Below are 21,704 nucleotides of genomic sequence, written 5' to 3'. Positions count from 1 at the left end.
GGACCCATCAGAGGTCAACTTTAGGGAAAAATAAAAATAAAAACCTTCAATCACGCGCTCAAAGGAGATAGTCGGATTTGCAATATATTACAGCTATTTCACTTTTCTCCTCAAACATTAGGCTCTAACACAACAAATCTTCGAATGTCAGAAAAAAAATTTTGACCAGTTTTCTTGTATATCTTGTATACTTTGAGAACCAGATTAACCCTCATGTTCATTCATTGAAATAGGGTCCATTTTTTTTTTCTCTCTCTCTTTATCCCCTTTTAATAAGCCCTTTTTCAAGGTTTGCTGTGGATTTGTTGACTTTCTTTAGTTATATGAGCTTGCACATGTCAGTCTCTTTTGAATGCTGCTTTCTCGCCCTTACGCCCTTTCTTTTTCCTCGTCTGTTTGCTGTGGAACTGAAGACTTGATTAGGAAGGGTGACGACTGCTTTTGCCAAGCATGACATAACTAAGACTATGATGTTTCTTTGCTATTGAACATTGTGCATCAGAGATTGTCTTGTCTCTCTTCATTTTTGGCCCCCTCTAGTTTTCCTGGACAGAGGATTAATGGCCAAAGATAAGATGACGGTGCCATCGTATCATTTTCTCTGGACAGCCTAAAGTGTGTGAGTTGAGATTTCATTTCATTGAATGCAAAAGTTATATCTACACTTTACTCGATCATGATTTTTTTTAATTGCATATTGCAGTTAGTGTTACTAAAATTGATCTAATTTTTTTATATAATCAAATTCAGATAAAAAATTTAAACTTTATTTTTCAAGTGATTGATTCATAAAGAGAAGATTGGGTTTGAACTTGGCCAACAAAACAGTTACTATTAGGATTAGTTTTTTGGGCCTAAAATATTGTAAATGTGGTTTTTTTATTTTCTTTTTAAATACTCCATTTTTTTAAGTTAAAAAAGAAAATGGATTTTTTGGCCCAAAAAAAGTTAAAAATAGATTTGGGCTAAAAAAGATTTGGCCCAAGGGAACGAGAGAGCGAGCATAAATTTCTTACAAAGGCTGGGGCTCTTGGATCAGAAACACGATTCGAAACTTGTTTTTTTTCCTAGAAAATATAGTGGGAGAAAAGAGGCATGGCATCAAGAGCTGGAACACCGCCATACCCAAGTGCCGCAAGAATCGCCGATTCTCCATGCTTCCCTCAATACACTGCCTCTCTCAAATGTAAGCTAACTGTCTTTAGTCTTAAACCTTCATCAAAAGTCTCTCTTTTTCCCTCTTATCCCATCGAACAGTTGATGGTTAATTATCTTGAATCATTATGCGACAGTCTGAATAGCTTTTAGATGGGTAATAGAGAATTAGACATGAGAAGAAAAAAAAATGCTTAAACGTCACCTTGCTTGAATCATAGTATTGTTCTGATCTGACTTTATTTTGTTCTCTTATAATTTTGTTAACTGATAAATTAATCAATTTGTTTTTTCTCTTCTTTCTTTTGGTTAATGAATTTTTTTCTCAATTTACTACTGTAATAGCAGTTGTTGCAATTTTCCCTCTATATTGACCTGGTAATTTGTGTATTTGTCTGGTATAAAATACTGATAATTCATATATCCGTATCATGAAATTACGTGTTACAATTTATGTTAACACGAAAACATAAAATACATTTTTTTGTTTTGTTAAACTCGTTTTTGCTAAAATTTTGAACTGTATCACTTTTGTGTCTTTTATTTGTTTTGTTTTTGTGTCGTGTTATCATGTTGTGTTTTAAATTGCCGTATCACTAGTAGGTTACTTGAGTGGAAGAGGGACTAATCAGTTTGTTGCTACTCGCTATAGGTTACTTGAGATGTAGTGTAATGTAACCAGGATAATTCTTGTCCGTTACATTGACCTTCATGAGTTATTGTGATGTTGAAGCTTTTAGAATTTCTGGTCTCTTAATAGAATGAAGAGCTCTTTATGGAGTTGAACACTTCTATATGAAAGAATTAACATATGCTTGAAACATTGATAGAAGCTGCACCCTTCAATGATTTTATCTAAGATAAGGTTTGTTGCCTTTAGCTGAGTAGATTAGATACTTTATCACTCTTCAGACATGAAGTAAGGAAGAAAAAGTTAGGAGGCTTCAAAGCAAAATATATGATTCTTCTTCACAGTTTACAAATTCCTTTCTCAACTTTTCTTTTTGTTTTCTATTTTAAAATAAAATATTGTTGTTGAATGTGGCAGAATTTTAATCTTGAAGGGTTTGTTTTCAGGTCTGGAAGAATATGGCTCAGACAAGAGTAAATGTCAAGAACATTTTGATGTTTACAAGGAATGCAAGAAAAAGGAGGTATTGCAATTTTTTCATTTTTATTGTATATCCCTCATGTTTACCAACAGCTTTAACTATGCAAAGTTGAACTAGCTGCATCTGGCTATAATGCACTGAGTATTACAATTTTTTTTTTTTTCTTTTCAAGAGGGAAGCTCGTTTGGAACGCAACAAGACTCGATCCTTGTTCTCATGAAATCCCTTTTTAAGATTTTCTTCCCCCTTTTCTATGGAGCTGAAAATTATGAGTTAATAAGGGGTTTGATCAATTTCTCCTGTCACATTGCTAGAGTTCAAGAGAATCTCGACCAAAAATCTGTATAAATGTTAACTATCTTACGGGATACAGAAATTCAACACCGATGTTCTTTTATTGTGTGCAATAATGGCAAGTGTGTTTTTTTTTTTCTTAATGAAATAATAATGGCAACTGTGTTTGATTTAGCTACGGGGAGAATATCTTGGTTTGCCTAATCATGAGATTAGTATGTTCTGTATGGTAGTAGTAAAATGTTTTCTTGCAGCCTTCAAGAGTGTGAGATTTAACTTGAATGGCATGTATCCCGAATTTCTGCTTTCAAGCCCCGAGAATTCCCGGGCAAATCTGTGGATGCCATGTCTGTGGAATTAGAGGTTGAATATCAAATTACTTGTGCAAAGTATGCACCCCAAATCTTTTAGTAATTTAAAATATTAATTGCAAGATTGAAAAGCAGATCTAATGACAGAAAAGTGGATGTTATTATGGAAAAAAAAAAACTTGAAATTTCTAGAATCAAATGTTTAGGGGCTTTCATCTTCAACTAACCTACAGCAGACGTTCAATAAGAAACAATAATACAACACAAATTCGTTAAATGTCAGGATCTGCTTATGCTACTGAACCAGAGTCTAAAACAGAAAAGGAATCGTGGACAAGAATTAAGATCGTCAGTGGGAAGGTCATACTTGTTTTCGCATAAAAAGCCAGAGATTAGTTTATTTTTGCATGCTGCCAAAACAGTTTTTATTGCTAAACCCGTTAATTTACCAACGACGAGCTTAGAGATAATTAAAGTTTGGGGTGAATGCCATATAAATATTCATTTCGCCGCTGCTCCATGTAAGGGTAGACCTTTAAAGGCCAAGCATGATCAAGGTGCACGTCAGGTTGCTATTCCCAAGATCTTGCTCGGGATTCAATCCTCTTGATATCAAGGATGTTTCCCAAGAAAATCGAAGGAGATGGTCCTTTGATCCCTTGCTCCTGCAGCTTTTCCCTTAGCCTTTTCAGTTTCAAAATCAGAGACTTTAAGAGTGCTTGGCCAACACAACTAGGCTGTTAAATGCTACCGATGAAATGATCTTTGCCATTACACTTGGCTCTGCTTGCATTTGTTTGCCCTTTTTTCTTCTTCGCCTCTCCTTTATATATACACATCAGGTTTATGCCATTCAGAAGTTCAAAGTTTTTTCTTTAAGCAAAACAAATTGCCGTGACTTCTTCAATTCTTAGTCAAAAGTATAACTACCATAACACCACACACATTTATATATGATTTGCCACGTAATTAAACACTATTTACATCTAAATATTATGGATTCATCATACATTAATGCATTGAAGTTTATAGAGAAGAGGTACCTTTTATTATAATTAAAGAAATTGAAGGAACTTCACTGGTCACTGTTCAACCCTACACCCTTAAACTCTCTTTACATGGAGACAAATTCCATGTTCAGGCTGTATAACCAGCCTAAATGCAGGGGAGTGACGGTATGCTGGTGACAGAGAGAAGCTAAACCTCGATAAAAGTAGAGATAGAGCCACCTTCAGTTCTGCCATTGCAAAGTGTTGTCCTGCGCATATTCGAGACCCAACACCAAACGGCATATAAGCCTGCGGAACCTTGCAAGCCTCAACTATCCCATTAGCAAATCTTTCTGGATTAAACTCGTGCGCATCAGGACCCCACAGTTCAAGGGATTGTTGTAAAGTTGGGATAGGGATTTGGATGTTCATGTCTTTTGGAATCATGATGCCTTTGAAATCAATGTCATCCAGCGCTTGTCTTATCACAAAAGTTGCAGGTGGGTATAGTCTTAATGTCTCTTGAATTACCATTGTGAGCTGCCAATATGAATAACAAAATGGAAAAAATATAATCATAATCAGAATACAATTTGTTCTCAATGCATACATTCATGTAAAGCTTGTTGATATATTAACATACCTTCCTCATGTTTCTAAGCATATCGGCATCTGGAAGGCTGCCTTGACAAGTTTCTAGCACCTCAGCACGAACACGAGCCTGCCAAACTGGATGTGCAGCTAACAACATCAAGGTCCAAGAAGCTGTAGTAGCAGTGGTTTCATAACCAGCAAAGTACATATTCTTGCAATTATCAACTATGAACCTCTTCTTAGATGGTCCCTTGTAATCTTCACTAGTTTTAGCACCATCGAGTATCACTTGTAAAAGATCCTTATCATGTATAGGTTCCTCAATGCGTTGTTTTACCACATTCAATATCATAGCGTCAATCTCTTTCTCTAGTTTCCATATCTCTCTGTTGGCTTTGCTTGGCAAGTACCTTCAACATTTTGTAACAGCAAAGTTCACATACGTATATGAATTAGATATTTCATGAATGTTTTAGGTGAAAACATACCTCATACCAGGAATCCCAACGTTTGCCTTAGACATGGCCATTTGGAGAGCTTTTAGCTTTGAAAATATTTCTTCCCCTTTGGAGAAATTGCTGCCGAAACAAACTCTTGAAATTATATCTGCAGACAAGCTTCTCAAATCCCCATCAACTATAATTTCCAAAATGCCTCCTTCGTCCTCAACTCTACTCTCCCAAGATTTTAGCAATGAAGTCATAGCATCCACCATTAGGTTCACCATTCCCTTTAAACGCATTTATATGTACAGAATAATTAAAGACATGCTCCTAAAATGAAATGTCGACAGAACATAGCTGCTTGGAAGTGTGGGGGTTACCTTAACCCTGTCAGGAAAAAGTTCTGGAGCAATGATTTTTCGTTGGTAAGCCCAAATGGGGCCACTTGAGGATAGAATACCTTCTCCCAGAAGAGGCCCCCGATCCTTAGTTAGATAGGACGGCTTCCCTAAGCTTAAAGACTTGTGTAGGCCTATTTCCTTCACCATTTCCATATCTGTTGTGCAGAGTAGCTGTATGTTTCCGGTTGAATACAAGAACACAGACCCTGCCATCAGAAATCTTGGTGAAGGCAGCCGACTGTAATCTATAAACGAAACAAAATTAAAAATAAAAAAGAGATTGAGGGAGGAAGAGGTCGAAACTAGGGGTCTTTTCGTTTGTCATACCTGAAACTAAGCCGTGCCACTTAGTTGAAGAAGCACAAGTGTTGGTAGAAGCATGCTTGTTATTATTAGCCAAAAAGGGAGAGACAAAGGGGGAAACATATTAAAATACAAAGATTCCGCAGGCTAGTACCGACAAATGACTACGGATGATTTTGTTTGTTAGTCCTTGGAAAGTACATTTCTCAACTAATAAAGAGAGAAAGAAAACCATGGAGAACAGAGATTATGGGCAAATGAGAATCTAAAAGCTATTGTAAGAGGTTATAAGTCTTGAACCTACAATTCCAGAATAGCTGCTAAGCATTAAGCAAACAAAAAGATCAAAATTGCCAGAAAAATCATATCTTACATTCCCAAACTCATAAATTTTTTCATAACAAAGCTCTAGATGACTACAAAACCCCAAGTTCTTTCATCGCAAAGGGAAGAAATGGGGATTATTGATGGTTGGATCCAAAAGCAGATTGATAAGAGAGCACCTACCATATTCATTTCTCCACTTGTCTAAGTAGGGAAAGAGAGTAGGAAACCAGTCATGAGCAATAGCAGCTTTTTGATCTTTCTGGGTGGAGTTTGCAGCAGACAGTGCTTGAAGTTGGATCCTTCTCATTTCATGGATGTTCCCATATAAAAAAGAAGGGTATGGACCTTTGATTCCTTGGTTTTGAAGCTTCAATCTCAGCTTTTTTGGCTTCACAAACACACCATTGCAAAGATGAAAAAGCAACCCCACAAATGCACCCAACACAATTGATAAAATCAACTTAACCATCAGATCTAGCTTTCCTTCCATTTCCTTTTACTCCTTCTTTTTCTCTTCCCCTGTTTCTTAGTATTCTTTCATTCCTAGTAATCCACCTATCACAATTGATAAAACTACTCTACTATTATATATACTACCTGCTTGATCAGCAACGACAAAATCACTGTTAATATTTTGCGAGGCTTGAAAATGACCCTTTAAGGCTTTAATTAATTACTACTTGCAAAGCTCTTCATTTGTTAATACATTGGATTGAATCTCCATGTGACTAGTTAAATTTCTTTTTTTTTTTTTTCCAAAAAGATATAGTAGTAAAAAAATTATGTCATATATTAATACGTATAATTTATTTATTTATTTAATTTAGGTAAAGCACTAAAGCTCGATTTTCCATGGGCCTCAGTATGGGCTTAGGTCACTGCCCATTGGAATCCAAGAAATATTTTTTTTAAAGGCCGATAAAAAAAATATCTGACAAGAAACGAATTGACAAATGGAAAAAAAAAAAAGGGAAATGAAGAGAAGCACCAAGCCACCACCGAGTGCAAGAAAACAAGAAAGACAGACAGCACTTTGAGGAGCTCGAGTATCCTCTCTTTCTTATTCCGAAAACCCTAGTTTTCACCGTCTCTCTCTATCCCTCTTCAACCCCTACCCCCCTTTTCCTCTCTGTTCCGAAATCCACTTCCTTCAATATAGATCTCCTTTTCAATTCTCCAATAAAACGCCGCCGTTTAATCCTTCCACCCTGCAAAACCCCAAATTTCTCAAATCTAAGGTTTCTTCGCGCTATTACTCTCTCACACAACGCCATACATCTCCAAAAATCTTAAATTTTTTGTCCTTCCATTAATATTGAAAAAGTTCGGAGCTTTTCGAAATTGGGTGGTGAAAAGGAAAAGATATGTATAGTCATAGAGATCGAGGAGGAGGATCATCGAAATCGGAGCTAGTGGGAGGACCGTTAGATCGGAAGCGCATAAACGAGGCGCTGGACAAGCAACTAGAGAAGTTGTCCCCTTCCACTTCGAGAGGCTTGAACAGCAAAGACAAAGAAAGATCCTCCGTTCCTTCAACTTCCACTGGTAAATCCCAGCTTGATCATCGCGATTCGCGCTCTGCAGCTCTCTCCAAAGCCAAATGTTCTGATGGTTAGTTACTTGCCAATCACTTTCTTTCTTTGATTTTCTGTTTTTATTTTTTTTCCTCGATTAATTTGTGGCGAATCTTGTGTTTGCTTCGAGTGCATTGACTTGTTTTCAAGTTAATTTGATTTGGTAGGATCTGGATTTTGAAGAGTTTTTGTCCGAACTGAGCTGATGTGTTTGTGTATTTGTATGTGAAAAGTGTTTAACTACTAATTACAGTATTAAATACGGTTATTTGCAGAATTTTGTACTTAATCTTTTCGCTTTACAAAGTGCACTGTTAAAGCCAAATTCTTGGGATTTGGCTTACTGAAAATAGGATGATGGTAGTTTTTTTTTTTTTAAATGTACTTGTGTCTCCATATTTGAAAGTTTGGAAATTCGATGCATTGTCTGATTTGTCGAAGTAAATTTTAGAAATTTGATGCATTTGTTTCTTTATTTGATACCATAAATTTCTAGTTTTCGGCCATGTCCTTGTAAGCTAGCATTGGGTTTTTAACTTAAATGATAGATCTTAGTATTAGCATGTTTTAGCTAGTTATAATTCCTAGCTTTTGTTACCCTTCTTGTCATGTTTTTATCTAAGAAACACAACAGAAACTATTCAGATCATCAATCACGAAGTAATTAAATTTGAGGTTCTTCTCAATTACCTGGTAATACTGTCATTGATTGCAGAGGAATCTGAAACAGACAGTGAAGAATCAGATGTGAGTGGTTCTGACGGAGATGACACATCTTGGATCTCGTGGTTTTGCAATTTGCGAGGCAATGAGTTTTTCTGTGAAGTTGATGATGAATACATCCAAGATGACTTTAATCTTTGTGGGTTGAGCAGTCAAGTTCCATATTATGACTATGCGCTTGATTTAATATTGGACGTCGAATCTTCTCATGGTAAGCACTTCATTGACTTGAATTGCTGTATATAAATTTTGGTTGATTTATATGAACCCCCACATAAGATGGCTCTTGACTGACTCTATAACTCACTGGATGTTAATCTGATTATATGCTGTTACTAAATTGGTTATGCGCCTTCCTCTTCTAGTGATTGGAACTTGTTTAGTATGTGGTAGGGTTTCAAATGCTTAGTTTTTGAAAAGCTTTTTTATTTTACTTTTGAATTTTTGAATTGCTGGAGACAGTTAACATCAGAAATGTTGCTCTTAGTGAATTGAGGAATTATGTTGTTGCAATTGTTTTAAAGCTGGTGTTTCATAGCATTTCTGACGATATGGTCTGCAGTCATAATGTTGCTATCTACATTTACCCACTTCTTTCTTGTTTTTAATGTTGCTTTGCATCATATCTGTGTGCTTTAAATACCAATTTTTTTTGTACTATTTTAAAGTATGGCTCTTACATTCTTATCTATCAACTCAACAGCCATCAATGCACATTCGTTCTTGCTATTAAGTTGATATCTTTTGGGTTTTATAGGTGATATGTTCACCGAAGAACAGAATGAATTGGTTGAATCGGCAGCAGAGATGTTGTATGGTCTTATGCATGTCCGTTACATATTAACTAGCAAGGGAATGTCTGCTATGGTAAAATTGCTGTCATTTATCCCTTTTTTTCTTTTTATAATTTGTTGACTTTGTCATATTGTGTTGACTTACAACTTCTAATTAAGTTGGAGAAATACAAAAACTATGACTTTGGGAGATGCCCAAGAGTTTACTGCTGTGGACAACCTTGTCTTCCTGTTGGTCAGTCAGATATTCCTCGTTCAAGTACTGTGAAAATCTACTGTCCTAAATGTGAAGATATTTATTATCCCCGATCCAAGTATCAAGGCAGTATCCTCTCTATTTCATCTAAGATTTTACTGTGTTTTTCTTTAATTTTGGAGAATTACTAATTTTACTTGTTTTGAGAGCTAAAATGCGTATAGTTTGGTTTCTCTACTATATTATGCTTGTGACATCTGACACACTTCCTACTGAGATTAAACAATTTGTTTCTTTGGTAAGATGCATGAAATGAATCATACTTGTATTCTGGACTACCCCCCTTGTCCTTGCATATGATGGCATATGAAATTACTTATTCTTTGAACAGATAATAGGATTTCTTAGATCATATATGACCTCACCTTGATATTATCCTGGGAGCTTAATGTGTTCTTTTTGCTAATTTTATCATGACAATGAGAATTGGCGTTATTTGGATGTATATATTTCCTTACATTCTTTCCTCAATCAGTCTGTCTTTTTCTATCACATTCTTCCCCTTATACATGATGCTGGGTTTGGTGGGTCATCTTTGCACCTACTTTAGTGGGAGACAACCTATACTTTTCATTTGTCTATGCATTGTGAATATATTCCCCCCTTCCATCCCAAAGATTATGCTATCAGTAGGATTTTGTAGAATCTTAAACTTTTAAAAAAATTTTGTGATGAACAACATTATGAAGTTAGCAGGTGCTAGAGTGCTCATGCTCGATAATCTCATATCTTCCTGCCTTCAATTTATGGGGAGAAGTTAATTTTTGTTCCCAAATGCCCATTCACGATGTCTTTGGGCATGTATGAGGTGTCTTATTTTGTGTCCTGGATAGGTGATCAAACATTTTTATGACTTTTTAGTTCTTCCTATTTCCTGTTACCGGATCATGGTTGTATTACTTTTTTTACAGCTTTACTTTCTTGACTTTAACAAGATATTGATGGAGCTTATTTTGGAACAACATTTCCACATCTATTTCTGATGACATATGGGCACCTAAAGCCACAAAAGCCAACGCAAAACTACACCCCAAGAGTTTTTGGCTTCAAGATCCACAAGCGCTGATGTGATACAAGAGTTGCAAGCTGTAAGTTGTGTTGAGATCTCCAATTGTCCAAGGGTGGCGATATTCGCTTAGCCGGGTGCTTCTTTCAATGCAGTGGATGCCCCATTCCATGCAATGTGAAGTGGAGTTCCCAAAAGAGGACGGATTTTTAAGATTGATATGCCAACGAAATATGGCCTGTTAGTGGAGCACGAAATATCTAGAATTTATTCATGAATTTAACATAACGTTTGTATTTGTAAGCATATATATATTTTTTATCGTGAGTTGAGGATTGTTTGAAGTGCTTTTTGTTGTAGTTAGCTGATTTTCGTCCCTCGTTTATTGACCTGTGTACACATCACCATTCCATTCTCCAACGATAGCTCTATCGATACAATCCTAGCCATCTTTTCTTCAGTCTGTACTCATCCATGGATGTAAAATTATGAAATCCGCGTGTTTTCTTGTCTAAGCAACACTGAATCTGGGTAAAGAACGAAATTAGAAAGGGTAATACTTTTGCGAGTTTGTGTCTTTTTTCTTTTATCTAGTTCTGTATTCTGGCATTTATTCTTTTGCAGTGATGATAATGGCACCCTTGGAATTACTGACATGGCAATATTTCAAGTTTCAACTCTTTTCTGTCGTTGCTTACTGACTGTATCCTAGTAATGTGTTTGGTTTCTTAACCGTGTGGACAATCGATCTTTGCTGAACTTCGGCGTTGCTTTCTGCTTTCTGGTAAGTTCTGTCGAACCCAAACTTAATCCCCATCCCCCCATCCCTATCCAAAATAAGAGAGAGAGAGAGAGCCAGAATCTAACATGTCATGTTGTCCCTGCAATGCGGCGTAAGTCACCATCTTCAGCAAATATGGCAACAGCCCGTAAAATCAAAATCAAAATCAAAAGGGGCTATGATAGCGTGGGACACACACAAAAAGATATAAGTACAATATCAGAATCATATGTGTGTCAGGACATTATAATTTGGATGCAACGTGCTCGAATTTTGGTTTGAAATCATTCACGATTTATAATAAAAAAATATATGGTTTAGTTGGATGTAAAGTCTGCTCTGTTTTTTTTTTTCCTTTTCTTTCACCCATTCATGGATTTCCGTTCACAAGAAAGCATAAACGAAGGAAAAACCATATATAAACTAGATATGATCTCCTCTTGAGAAAATATTGATTCGTAGTCAAAGTTGCCATTTAGGAGAAGGATTTCTTCTGCCCTTCATCGTGTCATTGCTAGTTTGTAGATTAAAAAAAAAAGTGGGGTTAGCCTTAAGAGATAAAAAGTTTCCTTCTGCCTCTCAAGTCAAAGTAGCTAAGTAAATCAACTTTAGGCAAAGCATGCAGAAGCAGCAGCGTGTAGATTGACATGAGTAACCAGTGAGAGAGACAGCATTTTCGGTGTAGTTGTTATCATAACATAATCTTTGGACAAAATTATCCAACATTTTCATCAAATAATAACTAGAAGAAAGGAACAGGACACATACTTTTACATCACATCTCTCCAAGTGGGTACCTCGTCCTACAAATCATCTATGTTTGCCCTAGTTATACCATTATTTCATATCCTTTTCCCTGTAAACTTATTTCGAATTCAGCAAAGATTTTTCATATTTTTTTCCTTAAAGGCTGTGGGATGACCTTTTTGATAACCATGTAAAAATGAACTATTTTCATTTACATAATAGCCTCGGAGAAAGAAAAGAGCTATTACATTAGTTGCAGGCATGCCAAAATCAAAGGAGTCCTAACGAAGTATCCTTTATTTATTTATTTTTATATTTTCGAAGTTCCTTGGACCTCACTTTTGAGAAATCAGACTTTTTGACTGCTTCAAACCATCCAAAATTTAATGTGATAATAATGACATTTCCTTAAGAGAATTGATAATAACGAAAGAATGGGTCTTCTTCCTTTTAAGTGTTCCAACTTTTGGCATCATTCATTTATTTAATGTCATTAAATTTTTAATTAAAAAGCAGTTTTAATTTTCATAAATTTATCTTTTTTTTTTTTTTGGGCCAAAGAGTATGGAAAATTTATCGAGATATTAAGTTGCTTATATATTCATATATCCTACAAGTGCGACATCCGAAAAAAAAGGAAAAGAGCATGTCTAAAAAATTTAATAAAAATTGCAAAATAAAAAAAATTATTTGAAAAGGTAAATGATAATATAATATAAGTTTTTTTATTTTATTTATTCAATCATCTATACTATAAATAAAAGTAGTGTTTTTTTAACTGAGTGGCTCAATTGAAGGTCTAAGCAGTAACTCCCTAATTGGAATAGTTATTGAGGCCTAACAGCAAATTTTTGGGGGTATTTACTTGATTTTTTTAAGGGCCTTGAATTTTTCTGTTTTTTGGTATTTTCTTATTAAAAAATGAAATAAAAATGCAATTATTTTATATATGAATAATAAAATATTTTTTTATTTTTTTTATTACGTCAAAGGCCCTTTTTCTAATTTAAAAAAAATAAAAAAAGAAGGGAAATTGGAGTGGCGTGAAGGTAAATTAAACGTGGAGAAATGGCGCTGATATTTCGATCTTTGTCAAGCGGCCAAAGGTACCGAATCATGCGATGCCACGCGGATGCATCTTATTGGCAGTTTGAACATTGAAGGAGTCCGTAAGTGAAGTGAGGCATCCGCCAAATGGGATTGGAAGAAGAAGCAATAATATCAATCAAAGAAGCCAGCCCACTCATCTCCATCCATCCGTCCAGCCAAATAAATTATCTTCGTTTAACATACAATATTACTAATATTTAAAAGAAATAAAATCAATCGTTAAACACGAAGTAGTCTTGTTTTTTAATTCATTTTTTTTTTTTTCTGATTTAGTCAATATGAGCAAAACAATAAATAAATAAATAGAATAATAATTTAAGAATTCAATAATTCAAAGGCGGTTTGCACCCTATATAAAATTACTAATAAGAAAAAACTTGAAAATAGAGTGGCAGTTTGTGTAAAAGATTCAAATTCAAAGGGCAATAATAAAAAAAAAAGTAAATTGATTTAAAATTAATAGTTTAGGAGTTTTAGTTTATACGGTAGATTTTTAAAATTATGAATTTAAAAATAATTAAATCATATTGATATTTTTAAAAGATGAATTCGAATAAAATCATATTTTTAATGTTTATTTTAATCAAATGAATTTAAAGACCAAAAAAATAAATCTAAATTAGAAATTAAAAAATTCCACGCAAGCACGGCTGTTTAAAATGATTTCTTCTTTCACAACTAGAAATTCTCGTCTCTCCCGTCTCAGCATTTATATATTATACACAATGAAAAACATTTTCCCCAATAAAAGCTATTGAAAAAGAGAAAATCACTCCTATACACAAAAGAAAAAGGAAGGGAAAAAAAAAAAGGAGAATTGAGAAATTTCCGTTCGATTCAAAGCAAAAAGAGAAAGGGTGAGTTTGGAGCAATTGATTTTCACGTATGTAATGCATCAGAAGAAATCGGAAGTTCAGATCGGAAAAGAAAGTAGCGGCGTCTCTTCCGATTTTAATCCCAAACCGTCCACTGTTCTTCATCATCAACATCTGCCACTTCATCATCACCAACAACATTTTAATTACCATCATCGTTTACAACAGCAATCTGATACAACGGCAGCGGCGGTAACGACCACAACTGCTACGAGGACGACGCCGCTTTCTGTTTTCCCTCAGATAATTACCCAGAACCCTCCTGAAAATGACGCAGTTGCGCATACTCCTCCGTCTTCTTCTTCTCCGACGCCTTACAAGAGACCCCTTTTGACCCAAACGCGTTCTCTGACCAAATCCCCAACTTTGTACCGTTTTACCACTCCCCCTCATTTCAATTCCCAAAACACCACTTCCTTGTTTTCCTTTTCCGTTGCTGCTAAATCCTCCGTTTATCGAATTCTCCGCCGTTTCAAGCACCTGCGTCGTCTCCGAGTTCACCTGCGTTTAATCCTCCTTTTATCTCTCCCTTTTTTCTACTTCTTAGTTTCACATCCAAGCCACTCCTTTTTGCTCGATTTCCTCTCCGCTTTTGCTTTCTCTGCTGCCCTTCTTTTTTCCCTTAATCTCGCCGTCCCTCGCCTCCCTTCTATTCGCTTGTTCTTAGCCCGTTCGTTTCCAATTAATCTCAAGTCATCATCTTCACTGTCAAGGTCGCATTTACCTGTGTTTTGGTCAATTGGGTCTTGGCCGAAATCGGAAAATAGAACGAATTCGGGCTGTTGGGTTCAAGTTTATAGCAACGGAGACGTTTATGAAGGGGAATTTCATAAAGGGAAGTGTTCAGGGAGCGGCGTTTATTACTATTATATGAGTGGACGATACGAGGGGGATTGGGTGGATGGGAAGTATGATGGCTATGGGGTGGAAACTTGGGCAAGAGGAAGCCGGTATCGTGGCCAGTATAGGCAGGGTCTTAGGCATGGATTTGGGGTTTATAGGTTCTATACTGGGGATGTTTATGCAGGGGAGTGGTCTAATGGGCAGGGTCATGGCTGTGGAATTCATACCTGTGAGGATGGAAGTCGATATGTTGGGGAATTCAAATGGGGAGTCAAGCATGGACTTGGACATTATCATTTTAGGTAATATCAAGATTGGTTTTCTTGGTTTGTTTATGCTATGAATAATATTTGAGTTTCTGATTGCTGCTTTAACTGTCAGTAGATAATACTGTTATTGGTTTTGAGATCTCATTCTTATTTTCCCAAGGTTCTCCGTTTCTTATTTTGAGTTTTGTTGTTGGTTTTGGATGAATTATTTTTGCTTCATGGCTTTATTTTACTATTATTTGTTAAGAAGTAGCATAAGGGGTAAGGATTAGAAATTGGTGTTCCCACTGATTGCTCGGTGTTTAAAAATAAATGCAAGTATGGTTATTACTTGTCAGAACCCATAGCCGATGATTTTGTTGCATTATCACCCTATATTGTAGGATCTGATTGAGAACCTTGTTCACTTTTCACCCTGTTTTTTTACATGATTAGCTTGAATTGTAGATAGGTGTCTTTAAATGAAACTCAAGCAATGTAGGGAAAGTTTAGATTTATGTTTAAATGAAGCTTTGCAATGTGAGGATTGCCGTCTTATTCAAAAGAAATTACTAGTTATCCACTTCATGAGCATAGTTTTATATTTGACCAACTCATTCTGGACGTGAATCTTTTGATTTTCATATTTAGGAATGGAGATACATATGCTGGGGAATATTTTGCAGACAAGATGCATGGATTTGGTGTCTATCAATTTGCAAATGGCCAACGGTATGAGGGTGCTTGGCATGAGGGTAGACGAGAAGGACTTGGAATGTATACGTTTAGAAATGGAGAAACACAATCAGGTCATTGGCAAAATGGAATTCTTGATGTCCCAAGCACACAGAACATTACATATCCTGTATCTCCTGTAGCTGTTTATCATTCTAAAGTACTAAATGCGGTGCAGGTACTTAGAGTTTTCTACTTTTAACTTTTACTAGTGCTCCTTTTTAAATGTCAATGAAGACTGAAGAGGTATTTGGTAGCGTAGGTAATAATTTTTCTACTTTACCCATCATAAATTTGGATGGTCCCGTCTTGCACTCCCAGGTATTTAATTTGGCATGGCAGGAAAAATAATTGTTTGGCCTGGTTGCTGACCCTTGTGATTTGTATTTAAAATGCATTTCTCTAACGTGAAATATCAGGGTGTAAATCTAGAATTACATATTAATGGGCCTCTTTTAGCAATTCAAAAGTCATGAGAGGGATACCAAGTATCACAAACATATCATACAAAATGTATAGAAGAGAGGCCTAATATTCTTCAGACTTGACAGTGCAAAATTTTTATGGTTTCTTTTTTGGTTAAGGCTCATGACAGAATTGTGCTCTGCTATGCAACTCAGTTCGCCATATTTGCAGTCTTCATCTTTTCTATCACGTCACAAAGAATGTAACAGTGTGAAAACTGATCATGTCTGAATTTTTTGTGTTGAGCAGGAGGCTCGAAGGGCAGCAGAGAAAGCTTATGATGTGGCCAAGGTAGATGAGAGAGTGAAAAAAGCAGTAGCTGCAGCTAATAGAGCAGCCAATGCAGCAAGAGTAATAGCAGTTAAAGCAGTCCAAAAGCAAATGCATCACAATAACAATGACAACATTCCTATTCCCATTGTGGACTTCTGACAACGGCTCATAATCCTTTGAAAATACATGAGAAAGTGGCAGGAGGATGATGGCTTATGTGACTTTCTTTTCAAATATTAAACATAGTGTCATCTTTTTACAGTCCTCGTTCTTTCATCAAGAGGCTGTTATTTAACCTGCCTGCATATTCGATGCCTGAAATGGAGGACGGCTGAGAGAATATTCAATCCTTTTAACATAAAATGCAAGTTTACATGCTGGGAAGAAATTCCCGGCATAGAAGAGGGGTGGAGAAAGAGGGAGATTTGATGATGGTGATGGCACCCATTTTCTAATTAATTTGAAATTAATTTTAGCTTTCCTATCTTGGTACAGTTTTGTAAAGATGAGCTTTAGATGTAATACAAAGTGCTGGTGGGCAGGTGAAACCTCATCCAGTCTATGTTGTATATCAACTTTGATTGGTTTTTGCAATGAAGAAATCACGCATGTCTTGAGTTATTTTTTTATACTAGTTTCATAGGAGTTGGTTAGCGTTTGAATGTCAAGTTAAATTGCTTTGGCAGCTGGTAACAGTCAAGTTTCAATTGCTTCACTTTTTTACCAGTAAATTTGCAACGTACCGGTGGTATATGATTTTGCTCTCCTGGTGTCATTTTATCAACTCAATGCAAACGCTACAAGATCAACCACCTTTCTCTTTCCCAATGGTGATTGAACAGTTCAAAATATCCCAAAAGGAAAATACCATTAAAAACACTTGCACGAGGCACTGCAGTCAGTTCCATATATCAAAACAGAAAACACACAATAAACTATATCATCAATCAAATTAACTCTCAGTCTGCTCCCTCAGCCTTCGAATGGTGCTCCTGACAGTCACAGCACTTGCAGTGCTGCCACAGACAAAAAAAGGAAGTAATTAGAAAGAGCAATACCACGACAAGCACATAAAATTACAAGCGATGGTTAACAGAATCTTACTTCAAAGTGTAAGCACCTCCAGCTTTCACCTTGCCACAGTCTTTGCATCCCCAAATTCCCACAGCTTTCCTCTTCACTGCATACTGCAATTGCCAGTAATATGTTAAAGATTAATCATGCAACTATCAAACAAATCAAATCATCTCTCAACTCTCAAGCAAGTAGGAAAACTACCTTGCCACAGAATTCGCAGAAGTACTTGCTGTGCTGACTAACCTCCATCTTTTTAATCTGCTTACGCAGACTAGCACCATATCGGGTACCTGAAATTTACCAGCTGTTATACACAGGCGCAAACATTCCAAAGTACATAAAAGAATCAGGCAGGCTGCGGGGCCTAAAGTCGCACAACATCTAAAAATCCAGTGTTGAGCCACACCAAAGGCCGCTCATACAACAACAAACTGCATGCATCATGCACGTAATATTCGGAAATCAAACAAGATATTCAACTGCTATTAACAATATAAGATCCCTCATTCTAGAAACCTGGTTGCACTTCAATGATACAACATAAAAGTTCACATTATGGTTCATTTCTCATGAAACGTGCCAAATTGAAAACGACCAAAGTTCATAAAATCTAAACAGAGCACGCACCATACTTCCCAACAATACCAGCCTTCTTGGTTCTCTTTGTCTGTATAAAATTAAAGATGTGCAGAGCTAACATCAGCTACCAACTTTAACATATGAAAGAAAAGAAAAACTAACTTTGATCAAAACAAAACAAATAATAATATCAGCTAATGTAATTTCCAGGAAATAAAAAAAGCTAAAGTTCTTTTACATGTTTCAATCCTTATTCCAGAACATTTAAGATGACTATGGCAACATCAATAGTGAAAAATAAGATCTAAACATAATTAATAGTAATTAATTGACGTTAAAAATCCGAACTTTGTGGTAGATTTAAAAGGAGAAGGGAACAAAATTCGGGGAAAAAGAGCGTACCATTTTTTAAGGCTTTGGAGATGCTAGAGAAGAACGGAGCAAAAACCCTAGAAAATCACACTCGTTCGGCTGCGTGGCCAATTAAATAGAGAGCTCAAAATTATTTGCCCTAAAACCCGACCCAACTCCCAACTTCATCGGTAAGCGGCCCATTGAGGGTTTTGAACCAACCTGGACCGAAGACATGATCCAGCCGAAATCCATGGATATAATAAAATGAAATTTTCTTTTTTTTTTTCTTTCTTTTTAAGTTTTTATCCAATAAAATTACAAAAAAAGTAATTATGTTTTAAAATTATACGAAAACATTATCACAAAATGCTGTTGCATATTGGAAGCTGCCTCAAAAGAAACAAAATAATGAAAGCCACAAGGTGTCAAGGAAAACGCGATTTTAATTTATTTTTTAATAAAAAAAACACGGGCTTTGATAATTTCTGACGCCATCATCTAACCAATCAACGCAAACCCAAAGCAAAATTCCAGCCCCTCTGTTTTTTATCTTTTTGTTCTGCTTCGTTGTGTTTGATTCCTCTTTCTCCTTTCGCTTTCCCCAAATCGAATACTATAAAAAGTAGTAAATATTTCATAGAATTTAACGTTTGAGAGTTTCAACCATGTATCCGCCAGGGCCAGGCATGTACTACAATTACCCTCCGCCAATGCTGGTAAACTGTTCCAACTGCCGGACCCCTTTACAGCTTCCACCCGGTGCCCGATCTATCCGTTGCGCCATCTGTCAAGCCGTTACCAACATCGCCGACCCTCGATCCGTACCTCCCTCATCTCAACCGCCGGCTCCTTCCACCCACGCTCCTCCCCCACCTTCTTCTCCGTCCCCCTATAACCACGCGCCTCCTGGAGCCCCTCCCCACGCATACGGACGGAAAAGGGCGGTGATTTGTGGGATATCGTATAGATACTCGAGGCACGAGCTCAAAGGTTGCATCAATGACGCCAAGTGCATGCGTTACCTTTTAATCAACAAGTTTAAGTTTCCTGAAGATTCCATTCTCATGCTTACTGGTAATCTTTTTCTATTCAACTTCGTATCTTTTCTTTGAATTGATTCCATTCTATTGAGATTGATTTGATTCGACAATGATTTCTATAAAGATAGAATTTTGACCAATCAAATTCACTATAATGGTGATAGCTACCTTAGAGAATCTTACATCGCCGTCTAATGCGTTTATGTTAAGGCGTTTAATCAACTTTGCTCGATTTTTTATGTGAATGGGGATTAAGTGTTGATTAGGGGTGTTAAGTTTTTGTTTTTAAATGCAGAGGAGGAAACTGATCCGCACAGACTTCCAACGAAGCAAAATATGAGAATGGCATTATATTGGCTAGTACAAGGTTGTCAACCTGGTGATTCTCTGTTGTTTCACTATTCTGGTCATGGTTCGCGGCAACGGAATTACAATGGTGATGAAGTTGATGGGTATGATGAGACTCTTTGTCCTTTGGATTTCGAAACCCAGGGGATGATTGTTGATGATGAGATCAATGCAACTATTGTTAGACCTCTACCTCGTGGGGTTAAGCTTCATGCCATAGTTGATGCTTGCCATAGTGGAACCGTATTGGATTTACCATTCCTTTGTAGAATGAACAGGTTAGTTGCTATTGAACATGCTTATGTACAATTTATTCATAATTGAGGTTCCCCACTAATTTTGTTAGATGAGGAATCTCTATACTTAAGAAATTTATTTTGCATGTTGAGAAGAGAGTATTTAATTCTAAATTTATATGTTAGATGAAGAGAGAACAAAGAACTGGAAAGGACCTATATATGGTCCATCTGATGTGAGACTTGGGAGGGTTGATCTATAAATTTTTCTTACCCTTTTGCCTTTTATTTTATTGGTTAACTATGCTGTTTTGTATGCTCTGGAAGTTGATGCCTTATCTTGGACACAGGGCTGGACAGTATGTATGGGAGGACCATCGTCCTGCATCAGGTTTATGGAAGGGAACAAGTGGTGGAGAAGTAATCTCCTTTAGTGGTTGTGATGATGATCAAACCTCTGCTGATACTTCTGTAAGTTTCAGGAAAACCGATTAGATGTCTTGAAATTTTAGTCCTGAGGGCATTTTAGATCTCAAAGACTGAAAAGTGTTTTAATGCTTTGGGGAGCAGGCCCTATCAAGGATTACATCTACTGGTGCCATGACATTCTGCTTCATCCAAGCCATTGAGCGTGGGCATGGGACGACATATGGGAACATTCTCACTGCAATGCGCAATGCAATTCGAAGTGTGGGGGGTGGTGGCGGTGACCTTGTTGGTGGTGCTGTTACATCCCTCATCACCATGCTTTTGACAGGAGGTAGTGTTGGACTTGGCAGCGGGCTAAGACAGGTGATTTCGGTGATTAATTAATTGATATCTTTCAGTTTCTTCTACTTATAAATTTAATTTCTCTTCCTCAAAAAAAAAAAAAGTGCTTTTGATTGATCATATACAAGGGCAGTCCTAGCTTTGATTACTTGGTGTTAGGCATGTGGTCCAGCGTCTCAAAACATACCATACACGGACAAAGTGTGCATGTTTAGAAGGGTTTGTGTATGCATAAAAATTATTGTGCAGATGCATGTGGAAGCAACATATTTTGCCAATGATTTGAGTAACATTTGAGATTGCAGCAAACTTTGCTAAAATCTTTGTTGTCAAAATAACCCAAAATGTAATCAGATAGCCTTTGTACAGTTTATAATTTCAAGTCTTGCAAGATAATTTCATATTAGAATCTGGAATTTGAAATTGTGAGAAAAGACTTATTTTGTTGTTAGTTTTAGAACCTGGACTGGGATAAATAAGGAGAAGCTACCAACATCAAGTCCTCTAATTTATAAAAAATTTTAAGATTTTTCGTTTGAGGAGTTTCTGACTTTTTTATTTTTGTTTTTATTGGTTCACAGGAGCCCCAACTGACAGCCTGCGAGCCATTTGACGTGTATACAAAACCTTTCTCACTTTGATCTTTTTTTATTTTTATTTTTTATGTATGCTGGTTGTAGATTGTTTTATATATATATATATATATATATATATATATATATTTCTAAATTAGGGGATGGATTTCATTTTTGTTCCAAAATAATAAATATATTGGCTGAACAAGAATTTCCTCGGTTCCTTGCATGTCACAAGCAGCTTTTATCGTTAACATTGATACATGTTTCTTTATTTGTGAAATTTTGTTATTTTGTCTCAATATTGGAAATTCCAATTAAAGAGTGAATCAGAGATTGCTTAAAACAAACTGGTGAAGTCATGC

At 36.3% G+C, this 21,704-nt stretch overlaps 6 protein-coding genes across 10 annotated transcripts; 4 read left to right on the top strand and 2 right to left on the bottom strand.

Moving 5' to 3' along the window:
* The first annotated feature begins 1,027 nt into the window (after positions 1-1,027).
* On the top strand, positions 1,028-2,735 carry LOC111304538 (Cox19 family protein (CHCH motif)). The gene is made up of 3 exons (XM_022901148.2): positions 1,028-1,186; positions 2,233-2,309; positions 2,440-2,735. Exons 1-3 carry the CDS (start codon positions 1,096-1,098, stop codon positions 2,485-2,487), a joined length of 216 nt encoding a protein of 71 aa, XP_022756883.1. The 5' UTR covers positions 1,028-1,095; the 3' UTR covers positions 2,488-2,735.
* A 1,094-nt stretch (positions 2,736-3,829) lies between these two features.
* On the bottom strand, positions 3,830-6,491 carry LOC111304537 (cytochrome P450 714C2-like). Of its 2 annotated transcripts, none has more exons than XM_089751149.1 (5): positions 5,627-6,491; positions 5,279-5,544; positions 4,944-5,185; positions 4,505-4,865; positions 3,830-4,401 (listed from the first exon to the last, which is right to left on the bottom strand). In XM_089751149.1, exons 2-5 carry the CDS (start codon positions 5,510-5,512, stop codon positions 3,976-3,978), a joined length of 1,263 nt encoding a protein of 420 aa, XP_089607275.1. In that variant the 5' UTR covers positions 5,513-5,544; positions 5,627-6,491; the 3' UTR covers positions 3,830-3,975. The 2 variants fall into 2 exon arrangements, with proteins under 2 accessions (XP_089607275.1, XP_022756881.2); XM_022901146.2 differs by having other exon boundaries at positions 5,279-5,505; positions 6,110-6,491.
* A 374-nt stretch (positions 6,492-6,865) lies between these two features.
* LOC111304536 (putative casein kinase II subunit beta-4) lies at positions 6,866-10,626 on the top strand. Of its 3 annotated transcripts, XM_022901145.2 has the most exons (5): positions 6,866-7,540; positions 8,219-8,437; positions 8,984-9,093; positions 9,180-9,345; positions 10,212-10,626. In XM_022901145.2, the coding sequence occupies exons 1-5, from the start codon at positions 7,294-7,296 to the stop codon at positions 10,340-10,342; spliced, it is 873 nt and encodes a 290-aa protein (XP_022756880.1). In that variant the 5' UTR covers positions 6,866-7,293; the 3' UTR covers positions 10,343-10,626. The 3 variants fall into 3 exon arrangements, with proteins under 3 accessions (XP_022756880.1, XP_089607276.1, XP_089607277.1); XM_089751150.1 differs by lacking the exon at positions 9,180-9,345 and having other exon boundaries at positions 10,188-10,626; XM_089751151.1 differs by lacking the exon at positions 9,180-9,345 and having other exon boundaries at positions 10,212-10,398.
* A 3,037-nt stretch (positions 10,627-13,663) lies between these two features.
* On the top strand, positions 13,664-16,988 carry LOC111304533 (uncharacterized). Its single transcript, XM_022901141.2, has 3 exons — positions 13,664-14,940; positions 15,538-15,799; positions 16,336-16,988. Exons 1-3 carry the CDS (start codon positions 13,811-13,813, stop codon positions 16,516-16,518), a joined length of 1,575 nt encoding a protein of 524 aa, XP_022756876.1. The 5' UTR covers positions 13,664-13,810; the 3' UTR covers positions 16,519-16,988.
* A 220-nt stretch (positions 16,989-17,208) lies between these two features.
* LOC111304535 (large ribosomal subunit protein eL43) lies at positions 17,209-18,535 on the bottom strand. Of its 2 annotated transcripts, XM_022901144.2 has the most exons (5): positions 18,418-18,535; positions 18,064-18,103; positions 17,638-17,726; positions 17,464-17,546; positions 17,209-17,375 (listed from the first exon to the last, which is right to left on the bottom strand). In XM_022901144.2, exons 1-5 carry the CDS (start codon positions 18,418-18,420, stop codon positions 17,312-17,314), a joined length of 279 nt encoding a protein of 92 aa, XP_022756879.1. In that variant the 5' UTR covers positions 18,421-18,535; the 3' UTR covers positions 17,209-17,311. The 2 variants fall into 2 exon arrangements, with proteins under 2 accessions (XP_022756879.1, XP_089606058.1); XM_089749932.1 differs by lacking the exon at positions 18,418-18,535 and having other exon boundaries at positions 18,064-18,151.
* A 342-nt stretch (positions 18,536-18,877) lies between these two features.
* Positions 18,878-21,568, top strand: MC1 (metacaspase 1). Its single transcript, XM_022901143.2, has 5 exons — positions 18,878-19,443; positions 19,705-20,035; positions 20,344-20,464; positions 20,564-20,785; positions 21,346-21,568. The coding sequence occupies exons 1-5, from the start codon at positions 19,035-19,037 to the stop codon at positions 21,403-21,405; spliced, it is 1,143 nt and encodes a 380-aa protein (XP_022756878.1). The 5' UTR covers positions 18,878-19,034; the 3' UTR covers positions 21,406-21,568.
* Positions 21,569-21,704: the final 136 nt, after the last annotated feature.

Source organism: Durio zibethinus, chromosome 21 (genome assembly GCF_047325235.1).
Source record: "Durio zibethinus cultivar Kanyao isolate XHJ-2024 chromosome 21, ASM4732523v1, whole genome shotgun sequence".
NCBI lineage: Eukaryota > Viridiplantae > Streptophyta > Magnoliopsida > Malvales > Malvaceae > Durio > Durio zibethinus.
Note: the sequence above shows the minus strand (reverse complement) of the source record. Positions and strands in the feature narration are given on the sequence as shown.

Bases quoted from the DNA above. Each gene is read 5' to 3' on its own strand.
- LOC111304538 (XM_022901148.2), top strand. From the start codon at position 1,096: ATGGCATCAAGAGCTGGAACACCGCCATACCCAAGTGCCGCAAGAATC. The intron at 1,187-2,232 runs GTAAGCTAACTG...GTTTGTTTTCAG, and splicing joins ATACACTGCCTCTCTCAAAT to GTCTGGAAGAATATGGCTCA. The intron at 2,310-2,439 runs GTATTGCAATTT...TTTCTTTTCAAG, and splicing joins AGGAATGCAAGAAAAAGGAG to AGGGAAGCTCGTTTGGAACG.
- LOC111304537 (XM_022901146.2), bottom strand. From the start codon at position 6,419: ATGGAAGGAAAGCTAGATCTGATGGTTAAGTTGATTTTATCAATTGTG. The intron at 5,186-5,278 runs GTAACCCCCACA...ATGCGTTTAAAG, and splicing joins TTTTTCCTGACAGGGTTAAG to GGAATGGTGAACCTAATGGT. The intron at 4,866-4,943 runs GTATGTTTTCAC...AAAATGTTGAAG, and splicing joins GTTGGGATTCCTGGTATGAG to GTACTTGCCAAGCAAAGCCA.
- LOC111304536 (XM_022901145.2), top strand. From the start codon at position 7,294: ATGTATAGTCATAGAGATCGAGGAGGAGGATCATCGAAATCGGAGCTA. The intron at 7,541-8,218 runs GTTAGTTACTTG...CATTGATTGCAG, and splicing joins CAAAGCCAAATGTTCTGATG to AGGAATCTGAAACAGACAGT. The intron at 9,094-9,179 runs GTAAAATTGCTG...CTTCTAATTAAG, and splicing joins GCAAGGGAATGTCTGCTATG to TTGGAGAAATACAAAAACTA.
- LOC111304533 (XM_022901141.2), top strand. From the start codon at position 13,811: ATGCATCAGAAGAAATCGGAAGTTCAGATCGGAAAAGAAAGTAGCGGC. The intron at 14,941-15,537 runs GTAATATCAAGA...TTTCATATTTAG, and splicing joins CTTGGACATTATCATTTTAG to GAATGGAGATACATATGCTG. The intron at 15,800-16,335 runs GTACTTAGAGTT...TGTGTTGAGCAG, and splicing joins AAGTACTAAATGCGGTGCAG to GAGGCTCGAAGGGCAGCAGA.
- LOC111304535 (XM_089749932.1), bottom strand. From the start codon at position 18,136: ATGTTAGCTCTGCACATCTTTAATTTTATACAGACAAAGAGAACCAAG. The intron at 17,727-18,063 runs GTGCGTGCTCTG...GGTAAATTTCAG, and splicing joins TGGTATTGTTGGGAAGTATG to GTACCCGATATGGTGCTAGT. The intron at 17,376-17,463 runs GTAAGATTCTGT...TGTCTGTGGCAG, and splicing joins GGAGGTGCTTACACTTTGAA to CACTGCAAGTGCTGTGACTG.
- MC1 (XM_022901143.2), top strand. From the start codon at position 19,035: ATGTATCCGCCAGGGCCAGGCATGTACTACAATTACCCTCCGCCAATG. The intron at 19,444-19,704 runs GTAATCTTTTTC...TTTTAAATGCAG, and splicing joins TTCCATTCTCATGCTTACTG to AGGAGGAAACTGATCCGCAC. The intron at 20,036-20,343 runs GTTAGTTGCTAT...TCTTGGACACAG, and splicing joins TTCCTTTGTAGAATGAACAG to GGCTGGACAGTATGTATGGG.